The 14279-nt window shown below is 41.1% G+C and overlaps 1 protein-coding gene across 5 annotated transcripts in view; it reads left to right on the forward strand.

Annotated features, from left to right (window-relative positions):
• The window catches only part of Patj (PATJ crumbs cell polarity complex component), a 302937-nt gene that overhangs the window by 127082 nt on the left and 161576 nt on the right, over positions 1-14279 (forward strand). For all 5 annotated transcript variants that reach the window (XM_060365928.1, XM_060365925.1, XM_060365929.1 and 2 more), the window contains exons 26-27: positions 3157-3234; positions 7259-7358. In XM_060365928.1, the coding sequence (XP_060221911.1) occupies positions 3157-3234; positions 7259-7358 (178 nt within the window). The remainder of the gene's footprint in view (positions 1-3156; positions 3235-7258; positions 7359-14279) is intronic.

Here is a 14279-nt window from a genome sequence, read left to right on the forward strand (position 1 = left end):
GCGTAATTAACCGTATTGTGTCTCAGTACTGTCGTCTAGACCTTCAGGGAATACAGAAGATAGTACCTGTGAGGAAAACAAGCGAATAGCTGGCTGCCCCAGCACCCCGCTTTGATGGGATGCTCTGCATGCAGGAGAGCGCTTTCTGTATAGTGAGCTGCAGCCATGGCCGTGGTGGGCAGCTCTGCTGAGTGGCCACGCTCCACCACCGTGCCTTCCATTCTTGGTTTGTTGCTCACCCCAGGAAGACTGAGAGAGTGAAGTGCATAAAATCCTCTCATCCTCATATGATTTGAGATTCAGTTAGGCACATTGGAGTCCAATTTGTAAACTGTATGTAAGATGGAGAAGTAGTTGTGGCTATGCTTTCATTTCTAGAACTGCATTCAATAGGAAATAGTTTTCTGCCAAATGGCACATCTACAGAAACAACTGTGAGTGAAAATGAGTGAACCAGGATATACATTCTGCTGCCAACCTTAAGTGCCCTGCTGAAAATATTTTGATGGTTATAGATTCCACTAAAAATGTCACGCCTCTAGTAGCTTTTGCTAGTGAGCCGAGATACAAGGCTTTTTCATGGATGACATAGACTCAGCTGTAAAAACAGGAGCATCACCTTAGTAGCCTCCCACGCTCATGTCACTTGGTCCAGAGAGGAGAGTAGGCTGCCAGACTGTAGCCCCTGACCTCCAGCCGTGGGCGTGTGTTAACCAGTGGTGTTAGACATCAGGTTTACTTTTTCCATTTTTAACCTGGTTCAGCACAGAGTAATTCCCAAGTCAGTGACAAATCAAGTTTCATGCCTTTGCTATTAAAGGGGTTTGGGTTAATCATTGCCACATGTCCTCAGGACAGAGGGTAGCAGATGCAGATAGCACCCTCATGGTTGTTAGGGTATGTTGAGGAAGACAGGTCCAAAGCCAGTGCTCATAGGGAAGCTGTGGCTGCACAGTCCAGAATGATTGCTGGGCGGAGAGATGGCTCACTCAGGCTCAGAGCACTTGGCGCTCTTGCAGAGGACCCAAGTTTGGTTCCTAGTACCCATGTTTGACAGCTCACAACTGCTTGTGACACCATCTCCAGGGGATCTGACACCCTCTTCTAGCCTTTGAGGGTACACACACACACATACACACACACACACACACACACACACACACACTAAAAATAAATCTTTTGAAGAACTAAGAACAGTCGTTTTCATTGAAGTAAAACATTTCTGAGTCCTTACTAATACTGAATTAGTATATTTAATATAGTAAAAGTGAATAAAATTTTACCATTTCATTTAGATCAAAGTGGAGAATTTTTGTTTTGTTTTTAATGATATCTAGACAGGCATTTCCTTTAAATTTCTGGGAAAAAAAATGTTCCTACCTTTATGTCAGCCATCAGGTTTTATGTGTAATTATTTGTTAGCCATTTGAAGCGTCTTGAAACAATTACTGGTAGTTAGGAATACAGCTTCTCAGTAAAGTGCCTAACATGGTGAGGCTCGGGATTCACTCTTGAGGACTAGAAAAAACATGACCGAAAATACCGTGTTTTCCTAAGATGTTTCATAAGTAACATTACAAAGGGTTATGATTTAGGAAGGAGCAGTCATAGGCCAGAGGCAGCTGCTGCAGAGGGAGAGCCAGAACAACCCAGCTCCTAGGTGTACCGTTGGCTGAACATGATGACCGACACACTGCAGGCCAGCCTGGGCTACCCTGTGTTCTAAGTAGCCATGAGTAATGGGTGAGGTCCTGTCTCCAAAGCCATAAGCCAAGCAAAATATGAAAGCTGTCCCATCAGCATCAGTAAGAATTAAAATTGTTTTTTATAAACTTGAACTTCAGGATGCTGGAGAGGTGGCTCAGTGGTTAAGAGCACTAGCTTATCATGCAGAGGACCTGGGTTCCATTGCCAGTACCCATACTGTGGATCACAAGCTGCCTATAACTGGTTCTAGGGAAATCAAATGTTCCAGGAGTCTGATGCCTTCTTCTGACCTTCTGGGACTAGGCATGCATGTAGTGAGAAGACATACATGCAGGCAAAACACTAATATGAAAGGAAGGAAGGAAGGGAAGGGAAGGAGGGAGGGGAGAAAGAAGAAAGGAAGGAAGTCATAAACTTGACCTTCTTTCATTTAGAAATAAATACTTACTAAATGCAACTATCTATCAGATCTTGTCTGTTCACCACAGAAATTACAAAAACAAATCACTTAATTTCTTCTCTCATTGGATAGAAGAAATAAATTTGTAATTTATCCTTCAAACAGTGATAGTGAGATAATTATCAAGTCTATGAAGTCTGCTAAATAACAGATTTCAGCTGGGAGTTCAGAGATCAAATAAATGAGGGTTCCTATCTTCTAGCATCTAACTGAGGTCTCCACTGAAATTTCGTTTGCAGAATGAGGTATTTGAATGACAGTGGTCTAACTTTGTAGTGGTCTTTGTTTTCACCTTTACACAAATCTTTAATTTCTTTGTTCCTGTGACATACATGGTTTTATAATACATATTTCCTTCAGACTTTACCTACTTATACTGATTGCCTTGAATTGAATCTCTCGTATATTTACCTTGAAATAAAGTCACCAAATTTGTTAAGTCTTTACTTAACTTAAAAACAGAAACAAGGGCTGTACCTGATAGGCTGAACTGGGAAGATCATGAGTTTGAGGCTAGCCTAGACTACATAGCAAGTTCTAGACCTACCCGAGCTGTACAGTGAGAAAAGTCACCCACACCACACTAAAAAAATCAGGAAGGTGGGGAGAGAGGGGGATATTTTTTTTCCTCTCCCTCCTTCCCTTCCTTCCTACTTTTGTTCCTCACCCTCTCCCTAGACATGGTCTCAGTATATAACTGTGGTTGGCCTGGACCGTGCTATGTACACCAGGCTGCCTTCAAACTCGTAGAGCTCCTCCTGTTTCCACCTTTGAAGTACTGGATTAAAGGCATTCACTGCCTTTTGTTTTCCTTTGAGACACCATGTCACCCAAGCTGGCCTTGAGCTCACTATGTAGTCCAGGCTTGGGATCTTCCTGCCTCATCCTCACAAGGACTAGGATTATGAGTGCATCATCACACCATGTTTAGAAAAAGACATTTGAGGCTGCTCATCTTTCTTCTTCCCCCTTTTGTTTGGTGGTGGTAGGTCATCCCAAGTGTGCATAACAAAGACAAAACTCCTTCAAGAAATGAGGATCAAGACACTCCAGAAAGGAAAGTGAAGGTAAGCCAGGCCAGCTTCTGGGGGAGGCTTTGGTTTCTGTTTGCATAGCTGAGCAATGGTGGGTGAGCACACTGAAGTGTCCCGTGCATTTCTGCTGGGTCTCAGCCTGCTTCGTGACAGGATAAAGTGGGAACCACATGAAGCATAGGCTAGATGACCTGTGATGCATAGTCAACCAAGGACATGTCTCTCTTTCTGTTCTGCTGGCTGCCTAGCCATTCCCAAAGCATGCTTCTTAAAACTAACAGTTTCCATTTACACGTTGCTTTTCTCCAAGAAAATCAAAATATACCTCTACTGGGGGGAAAATATTTTTTTCATTATCAGTCAGAATTAATCATCCATTTTGTTTTCCTGCATCTATCCCAATAGAATTTATTGACTTAAAAATTATCTTAGGGTATGGTAGCAGGTAGGGTGTGTCTTCACTTTTCTACCCCCATTAAAGAAATTGGCTCATTGTTTTAAAATAGAACTTCTTAGGTAAAATAGGATTTACAATGCAAGGCTGTCCTGGCTAGGGTTGTAGAGGGAGTCTGGCTTCTGAGCTTGCTCTTACCAGCCTGTCTATTCCAGCATGCTCTGCTCCTCAGTTATTGATGCCTGGAAATCAGTCTTGTGTTCTGGTGGAGTGAAGTTTTTCTTTTTTCCTATTTTGTTCTCTAAATATTTACACATATATTCACTTATTTCTATGTAAATTTAGAGTCAACTTGTCAGTTTCCACAAGTTAGTGTTGTGATGTTTGGGGGTTGACTTGGGGTGAGAAAAACTGTTCTGAAGTTGCAGCCTTTTAATTGGCTAGCATGTTTTTCTCTCTATGAAGTTACTTCTGTTTATTAATGTTCATAATTCAGAAAAGTATAACCTTTAATTTGCTCCTAGAAATGTTCCATTTTGACTGTGAGACTTTATTACTTTCCAATTTATTTCAGTTATAATCAGACTACTTTTTATATAATATTGTTTTGGCATTTGTTGAAAGAATTATCAAGTCACTTTGATTATTTGAATCTTGATTTGTATTTTGTTTTGTGTTTTGTTTGCGTGTTCTTGTTTTACTGAGGGGGTCTTGTGTAGTCCCAGTTGTCTTTAAACTTAATTATCTAGTGCAGAGTAGACCTGAGTCTCTCATCTTCATCGTGCAAGTGCTGAGTCAGGTCCAGCACACCTCTCTCTGCATCTGGATTCTCAGGGATACAGAGGATGTGAGTTCAGTTCCCAGTGCCTGTATCTGACAGCTCACACCTGCCTGTAACTAAAGTGTCTAAAGGATCGAACCTTCTGGCCTCCACAGGCTCCTGAACTCCAGTGCACATACCCCTCTCCCCATCCTCCCCGACATACACATGCAGATGATTAGATTCTTTTAAAAATTTAAAGATAGTGGGTTTTTTTTGGAATAAGGAATTTTTAAAAATTACCACAAAACCAGCCTAATCAAAATATGTTTAGTTTCACTGTTTTCTGGAAACTAAATATTAAGTTTAAATAACACTAGTTTCTAAACTCATGAGAATTGTTGTTCTGGGGTTTTTTTTTTTGTTTTTGTTTTTGCTTTCAGGACTGTTATTGTTTATTAAAACACAAACGATGGGAAGATATGTCATTAAAAATGAGCAGTAAGAACTTTCCTCAAACGCATACAGCTTTTAGCTGCTATCTGAGCTGTGTAACCTTGCATTCTGTGCAGACACAGACATGCAAAACTGCTGCTCTGTTTGTCAGAGAACTGTTCCTTTAGAACCAAAGCATGTCCTAGCATGAAATCAAACAGGAAACTAATAAGCATGTTCTCTATTACTTCTCAGGTAGTGACCAATAGATCCCATAGAGTCAGCTTGGAGGGGCTTGTCATCACGTACACCACCCAACAGTGGGCACAAAACCAGACCCCATTCATTAGTGTTGCTGCTGATTTGCAGCCCAGGTGAGCACCAGAGTCAGACCTAACCTAGTATCAAAAGAACAAGCACAGAATTGGAAATAAGCCACAGTGAAACAGGAAAAAGTGGTAGGGTCAGTCCCTTTGAATGGCATCATGTAAATGAGTTTAAACAGCTCACAGATTGCATATCTGTGAGGCATCCCTGTTTAATTAGTTCTGGAAGGTAGGTGTGCCTACACATCTCACTGGGACTTCCAAAACTGGCAGTGTATAATTTAGAAAAAATAATAAAAACAGTATTCATAAAGCTATGCAAAATGTACAGGCACCGAGAATTTATTTAACTAGTATCAAGAGTGACAAGATGTGGTGAGCCTAGTTCAGGGGATAGAAGAGATTCGAGTAGTTAATGTTCAAATTTAGATATAAAATTAGTTCAGTCTTACAGTACAAGATATCTGTAGCTTTGGTGCTGTATTTCCCCATGCCCTGCTCTGGAGAGAGAATCACGTGTGGTCCTTAGGGTGGCACATGCTTCAAATCCCAGAACTTGAGAGGTAGAGTTCAGGGTCAGCCTTGGCCACATATAGAATTAGAATCCAGCTTGGGCTACATGTCACATTGGACCATATCTCCAAAAAAAAACAAACAAGAATTGCTTGCATCACTGTCAGTTTTCTTTTTCCAAAAGTTCATCTTTCAGGCAACAGCATGAATAAAAGCAGATATTAGACACCCAGCAAATATGTAGGGAGGTCACCATGTACTGGGGACTAAGGTTGAAGCTGTCACTCAGCGTGACTTGTTCTCTGTGATAGTGGTGTTTTCGTCTCCTGGCCTGCATCAGCACTGGGGGCTCCAGCCCTCTCTATCACTGGAGGGCGTGATTTAATGCCAAGCACACCGTTCTTTAATGCCAAGCAGGAAGGTCCCCCGAGGGATGGGCATGGTGCACGCCTTAATCCTGGAAGTTCTGCAGAAAGATGGCGGGTTCTAGGCCAGCCTTTTCTCAACTTAAAGGATACAGCTGTAATTTTGTTGCTTCTTTCTTAATAAATGTTTCACATTTAACTTCTCTTCAACACTCTTGCATTTTAATATTTTGTGTTTCCCACACATCTACAATCACTGATTTCATTAGACATTGTACTCAAGAACTGTGGGTGTGTGTTTTCTTTTATGAATCCCAGAGAATGCTTTCTCTTCAGGAGGAATTCACTGTGAGGGTCTTCTGTAATGGACCAGTGTCCGCTCAGCAGAGGTGGACCTTGCATTAGTGGTTTTGTTGGATAAAGCATAATTGAATGCTCTTCATTGAAGTCCTATAGGTAGGCAAATCCTAGTCTAGTCATTTGGGTGTTTGTGGAGGGCTTGAGCACCTTAGCTCCTACCTGCAGCTTCTGACATCTCTGTAAGGTTTGGCATGTTTCACTTTCTTCTCCCACTCAAGAATGTGCCCTTCTGTGAAGGTAATTTAACACTGGAATTTTGTTTCACTTTAACTATCTACAGGAGTCACATATTGTGGTTCATACTATGTTATTTTCTATATAAATTCAGAGCACCCTTATGCAGAAATAATTATACATTATAACCATTTTCCTTTTAACATTAAATGTGTATGACTATCTAAAAACTATGGACATTTTGCCACTTATAAAATCCAGTATTTCATTTACTTTTAAAGAATAATCTATAATTCTTACAGTGAAAAAAACTGAATAATCGTAAAGTTGATATGTGGGGTTATCATTACCTTTATGTTATTTTGAAAATCCATGAATTATTTGTCACTAACGCAGAGGACTGAGTTTGATGGTATAGAGGGAATGTGTAGGGCTTCCTTTCTCACAGGGAAGAGGGATGTATTCTTCTGGTAAGGACAGTGTTCTTCAATGCTATGCTTTTGAACTCCTGTTTGCTTCATTGCTGTATTTGTATAAAATTACTTTCGTAATATAACAGGAACTGGAGGAAAGAAGTTATATTTATTTTACAGTTCTTAGGTTATTGTTGAAGTCCCCTGCAACCGGACTATTTTCAGATTATTGTTATTATTATTTGTCCCTGAAGAGAATTTATGTATAAACTCTATTCTTGTATAACTAACTCTTTTCTTGACTTTTGTCCCTTCAGAGGCATGGAACAGCTCCGCCTCCAATGAAGCTGCCCCCGCCTTACAGAGCTCCATCTGCAGACAGTGAGGAAAGCGAGGAAGAATGTGCCCTGTCCGACAGTGAGTTCCTTTGTATTATCTAGGGTAGATGCAGAATTTATTAAATTATGCTGCCGTGACTGTTGTGAATCAGAATTATAGGGCTCAAGGTCTTAAAAAATGTGCACGAGTGCATGATAAAAATAAAGTTTTTAATCTTTGAAACTTCTGTGGCTTTTCTTTCCTAAGCTTTCCTATTTGAAATTAACAAAGGATATTTAAGAAAGTTATGTTGTACGACACTAATTTTACTAATTGGTAGTGAAACAGAAAGGCTAAGTCCTGTAAACCGGGGTTTTAACCCTAGCAGCATGAGCTGGGCATAGGCGCCAGTTCTGGATACTTACTGTGAAAGAATGCTGATATTGCTGTGTGACAGCACAGGGACTCTCGTGGCATATGAAGATACTGGGAATTTGTTTCACAGTTTTACTTTGCAGTAGTGGAATCAACTATACGTTTGGGCAGAGGTTTACTAGAGGCTGTTTTAAAGGTGTCACATTGCTTTTTGCATGTATAGTATGTACATTCAAGCCTGGTTGCTATTTATGCAATCTCATTTGTGGGGTACGGAAGTGGTTTGAAAAGCGAGCAGTGACAGTGCTGTGCAGTTTGTAAATCTACAAAAAGTTATGGACATTTTCAAGGATGAATTTTGTGTCCTTTGAAATGTGTATATATGTCTTCCTTTCAAATTTTTTTTTTACTAAAATATTGAAAAGTATTTTGATATAAAAATTGAGTTGAAAGCAGGCTCTAGAACCTTTTAGAATACGACCTTAAGCGTGGCCTCTTTAAGAGTGCTCAGAACTTCATGTGATAATAGTGAGGGTTGGATGAAGTAACAGGTTTCAACAAGCCACATGATACATCCTCCAAAAGGTTTTGCTCTTCCTATTGATATTCATGATCATTAAGCTCACTTTATTATTTTTATAAACAGGAAAACAGAAATGAAATAGAGAAATGTAAGTGATAGTAAGGGTGACTTCCTGAAAGTTTGATGTGTACTCCGGGGCTCTGCAGAGCCCTCTGTCTTGCTTCATTTTCACTAGTTAAAGCTTTATCGAGTGCAATCTGCTGCCTAGAAATTTTACCAGCCGGGGAATGAATAAGCAGCTCCTTCTTCCTCGGTGGCGACAGCAGCAGAGGTAGAGAGACGCAGTACTGTGGCACCAGCTCAGCCCCGTCTTCTGGGGAGCTGCTCGCGCTGGGTGCCAATGAGTGTGAGCTCCCTCCTGCTCTCATAAAGGTGTTAAGGCAGCTGTTTACAGTGCTGGTTCTGTTTGGATCACTTTGCTTATCGATAAGGGACTGGATGTCCTACAGTACCCTGCTTCATATGAGCAGAGAAACTGGGACTCGGGGAAATTGAATTGTGTCTGAAGTCATACAGCAAACAAAGAGTAGGAATGCGGTTTCCACCCAGGCACGGTGCAGAGCCTGCTACAGTCCAGACAAAGGTTCAGTGTGGACTTCAACGTCTTTACGCCATAAGATTTGTGAAACAGCAGCATCCTCCCCAAGTCATGTGTGCACACGTCGGTGAGGACAAGAAAGACACTGGTTGACACTAAGTATTATTTCATGTTTTCTCCAGCATATCCATTTCTCTAAGACTCTTCTCACCATTTCTTCTGTCTGAGGTTTTTCATTCTCAGTGTTTACGCCCTTCTTATCTTACACATTATTGATTTCAGTGTTAACCTTCAGAAATGCCAAATAGCTCCAACAGCACACCTGCAGCCAAAGGCTCTGACCTCCTGCGCTTCCTTTAGAATAGGTGTTCTCTGTTCTGTAACTCTTATCAATTTAATATTTTTGCTCATCTGGCCTAAACTAAAGGGCATTTGGGTTACTGTTTATCTCAGTTTTACTGTCCCAGAACTCTTTTTTTTTTATTTTTTTTTGCATTTTATGAAATATATTTCACCACTTTCTCAAGGTCTGTGGTTAGAAGCATATGGCTCACATTCACCTGTTAGCCCACAAGGCAGTGCTGATTTATAATAAGAAAGATCATAAACCTGAGATATACATGGCAGCAGAGCCCACTAAATAGCTTTATTAGTTGTTAGCTCTGGACTCAATATAGGTAAGATTTGTTGAATGTATCCTATTGGTGGGTTTATACAATTGAAGTATACTGGGAACATGACCAGGAATGTTCCTTTCATATGCTAATATTCCAATGAAGGAGAATGATGACAAATAATAAGCTAGTTTAATAGTGGCTAGCATTCAGTGAAATACAGTGGTCATAAAATTTAAATATAAAATAAAATACAAAATATAGTCAGCTCATTCTATGATACCACATTATTAGCATCGTTGTGACTAAGCATGCAAAGATCTGGCTCATGCATTCTTCAGATAGTTGGAAAACACTGAGACCATGCCCTGCAATGGAACCTTAACTGTGTTAGTCAGATGTCTATTTTTGTGATAAAATGCCCAAGGAAATCAATTTTTAAGAAGAAAAGGTTTCTTTTCACTCAGCTTCAAAGGTTTTGGATCAGGTCACTTCACCCTGTTATCTGAGCCTATATATGTGTAACACTTCAATTAGGATCATTTGACTCAAGAGTTGTTAAAATCATAGAGTATGGGAGAGGGGAGAACAGCGAGATGAGAGACTTGAGAATGGAATAAGAGAGAGATAGAGAGGAGATGTGGGTCCCACTATCCCTTTATGAGCCTACCCTCAGCACCTGACTTTAAATCCTACCTAGAGTGTAGAGAACCTTCCAACAGGGCCATGGACTGGCTGCCATGCCTGTAACAATGAGACTCTTGTTTTTTATATTTATTTATCTAATTTTATGTACATGAATATATGTATATACTGCACCATATGCATGCCTGGTGCCCACTGAACTCAGAAAAGGGTGTTAGATCCTTTAGAAATGGAGTTATGTGATGAATCAGCTTGTGTGTAATAGGACTTAAACATGGGTCCTCTTCAAAAGCAGCAAGTGCTTTCAATCTCTCCAGCCTTAACAAATGGGATTTGGGGGGACTTGTAAGGTCTGAACTGTAACAACCAGTACAGGTGTATGTGTAGAAATATCCATATATATTTGAGACAAACGCTGCCCAAATGCTACTTTACAATGTGATCAATTTTGCTCTTTTTCTGTCCCTTTTTTGGTTTTTAGGGGCTGGCTGCAAATGAGTTTATTTAATGGCCTATGTTATAGGAAATATTAGTCTAGACTTATAGCTTTCAAATTTTAGAGTTCATCAAAAAGCAGTTATGAAGATTGACAAAGTGTTGATTGACAGTCCTGCCCACAGACTCAGGGTCTTTAGATACAGGAGGACCTAAAAATTAGTATCTCTAAATAATTCTCTGGTGATTCTACTAGTTCCGACCCGAGGACCACTTTCCGCAAACTGTTGATGGGAATAGTAGGGTCACAAGAGCTGGTAAATTTACTAGAGAATAATGTGAGGACTGAAGAGATGGCTTGGCAGTTCAGTGTGCATACCGCTCCAGCAATGGGCCTGAGTTTGGTCTCCAGCACCTGTGTTGGGCAGCTCACAACCACCCATAGATGCAGCTTCTGGGGGATTTGATGCCTCTGGGCTCCGTGAGCACCTGCACCTGTGCATATACCCCCCACGTACACCTAATTCAAATTTTATGTTTAAAAACTGATATGAGGATAGCTCTGCCTGGTGACCCAGCAAGGCAGTTTCCAGAAAACACTTCCATGAGACTGTAAGATGGTGTTTCTGGAAGGCTTCTGTTATTCTGCCTCAGAGGTTAGCTATGACATGCTACTGAGGCAGTGATGGTGCTGGAGACACAAGCAGTCACCAAATTTAACACCAAGTGATTGAACTTAGCACCAAGTGATTGAATTTAGCACCAAGTGATTGATATGGACAAAGAGAAAGAGGATGCTTACTAATATAACCTTAGTAAATACTGTTGGGAGAATTATATAGGCCACCTAACACCCTTTGCATAGTATATGAGGCATTGGATTTTAGGTGCCTTATCTTGCCTTATTGAACACATTTCATGGCATTCTAGACACCAATTGTAAAAAAGCAAACAAACAAAAAAACCTTTATAATTGTAAACTAATTAAAGTTGCTTGAATTTTGATTAAAATTTGTGAAATAAGAATTGAAGAGCAGTTCAGGCATGCACTGTGCTACCCCAGTCTGCTTTTCTTCTTGGGGTATCCAGGCACCATTGTGCACCCAGATGGACTGCAGGGAGTGAAACCTGGCCAGGGCCAGTGGGTTAGCCAGGATCTCGGCAGAGTGAGTGCGGGAGAAACAGCCTTGGAGGGGAATGACAAGGGCTATATAAACCTTGGGGAGTGAGTAGCAGTTTTCGGGGTGAGTTTATGTCATCAGCTGGGATCGGGTGCTGGGAATGCTTCATTTGCATGGAGAGGAATTCCAGGTGCTTGCTGGACTTGCCCTTAGATATACAGAGGACATTTGACCAGAAACCTGGCCACCAGGCTTTGTGACCACCTCAAGGGTGGCAGAGATGGGGGCCATAAAGCTTCCAAGAGCAGGGAGCATGAGCAGGCTCAGAGCAGGGAGGAAGCAGCCCTACTCATGCAGGTATTAGGATCGGAATTTGGGGGTTTGAACATGTCTTGGCATCACTCTTGCTCTGGACTGGCTCCCGTTGCACAGCTTTCCTGGCCCCATAATACTACATTGACGCTTAGCTATCAACAGGTTGCAGGATTCTCCTATGACATGCACTGACGTTGTGTTAGCGTTCACTGTCAACTTGAAACAACCAGAGTCACTGAGAAGGGAGCCTCAGAAGGGACTGCCCAGATCAGATTGGCCTGTGAACATGTCCTTGAGGGGATTGTCTTAATTATCAATTGATGTAGAAGGGACAACTCTGTTGGTGACCCTCAACTGTCTAATAAGGTTAGCTAAACATGAGTCTTGCAAGTGAGTCAGCAAGCAGCATTTCTACATTGTTTCTGCTTCAAGTTCCTTTCCTGGCTTCGCTCAATGATGTACTGTGACCTGGAAGTATAAGCCAAATAAATCTTTTCCTCTAAGTTGCTTTTTGTAATGGTGTTTGTCACAGCAATGAAATGGAAACTAGAACAGTGAGGATAGTCTGGAAACTGAAAACTATGTTTTGTCAGGGTTTTAGAATCACCAAGGGCTCGGGGAACTCACTTAATCTACAGTGACTTCTGGGTCTGTTTCTAAGCTATGAGAAAGATACCCTGTATTTTTCACCAGACCTTTAAATCATTTCAACAAAATGAAATGAAAGGCTGACATTTTAGTTTCTTTTCTCAGTTTTGGTTTAAGCCCTTACTGTCTCCCATCTCCCCTTCCGAACCTGAAACCTCTGTTGTTTATTGTTTCCCTTCATGACAAGCAATAGGGATGCATTTTCTTTCCCAGTCCCCTATTTGTAACTATATTCTTCATCCCATAGTGTCTTACTATGAAAAACCATAACCAAAGGAACTTGGAGAAAAAAAAGGGTTTATTTTGCTCACAGTTCTATATAACAGTTTATCATCAAAAGCAGTGAGGTCAGAAACCCATGTATGGTATGTATGTACCTGGAAGCAGGAGCTGATGGAAAGGCCACGGAGGAGCACTGCTTGGCCCCCATGGCCTGCTCAGCCTAATTTCTTACAGAACCCAGGACCACCAGCCCAGGGTGGTAACACCTACAATAGGCTGGGGCCTCCCCCATCAATCATGAATTAAGAAAAGACTGCCAGCTGTTATGGAGGCAGTTTCTCAATTGAGGCTCTCTCCTCTCTGATGACTCTAGCTTATGTCAAGTTAATGTAAAAGTAAAAGTAGCCAGTACACATAATTACAGTAACAAGGTAACAGAAAGGGTTTTACTGGAGGCAGAGTGTGTGGCACGGTTCTTAAAGCTCTAAATGCATCTTCATTTGATATTCAGAAGAATGTTTGAAGGCTGGTAAACCTTCTGATTTCACAACTTGTAACCTTTAGAAGCTGTACCTGACTCATTAGCCCAGTACATGACCCTTACTTATTTTATAGCATTTAGCATAGTATAGCTTTCAATAGAACTGCTAGATTAGTCTCTGCCTTCCTTCCTGAACTCTCTAAGTTTCAGGAGGTGGGTGGGCACATTGAATTTCAGTAGTGAGACAAAGGAGAGGGTATCTGATCCATATAGGACACAGTAGAGTGGGGTGAGAATTCTGTGCTCCTGCACACATGCCCTTTCCTGCTGACCTGGGCATCTAATTCAGTATCAGTGCATTCTCTTTTCACTTTTCAAAGATCAAGATAGAATAACATCAACTTCCTTCCCTGTTTCCCTCCTTTTCTTCCCCTTCGCGCCCTCTCAGATTCATGATCTCTTTTTTATTGTTGTTGTTTCATATATGTATGCATAAATATAACCTTCTGAGTCCATTTAGTGTTGCCTGTCTGAATACAGTTTCAGGGCTGACCTTTAGTTATTTGGTAACCAATTAGGGCTCTCAACTCTAGGGAAAAGTGACTCTTCCTGTCTCGTCAGTCCTGTCCCCTTTGTCTAGGGGCTCTGCACACAGATCTTGCCTCTGTTTTTAACGTGGGGCAAACACATGGTGAACACATGGTGTTGAGCAGCCAGTAGCCTCCTTGGTTAACTGCCTGTTGGTGCTATTGTGGACTCTAGTTGATCTCTGCCTCACCAATAGATGTCAGTGCAGTCAACAGTAGTTACTAACCAAGCGTGGAGAGAGCTTTGAAAATGCACCCTGTCAATTAGCAAGGCAGCATAAGTAGCTCCTACCAGTTTTTTGCTAGATACATCAGCTTATACGTTTTCCTTTTTATTTCTGGTAATGCAAAATGGAGGGAAATAAAAGATTACAGGTTACGGTTAATTTTTTTTAGTTTCATAGAAATGACTTTCCTTATGTCTTGCATAATTATCCTTTTATGAGCTTTTCTTAT

This window comes from Meriones unguiculatus, chromosome 12 (genome assembly GCF_030254825.1).
Source record: "Meriones unguiculatus strain TT.TT164.6M chromosome 12, Bangor_MerUng_6.1, whole genome shotgun sequence".
NCBI classification, from domain to species: domain Eukaryota; kingdom Metazoa; phylum Chordata; class Mammalia; order Rodentia; family Muridae; genus Meriones; species Meriones unguiculatus.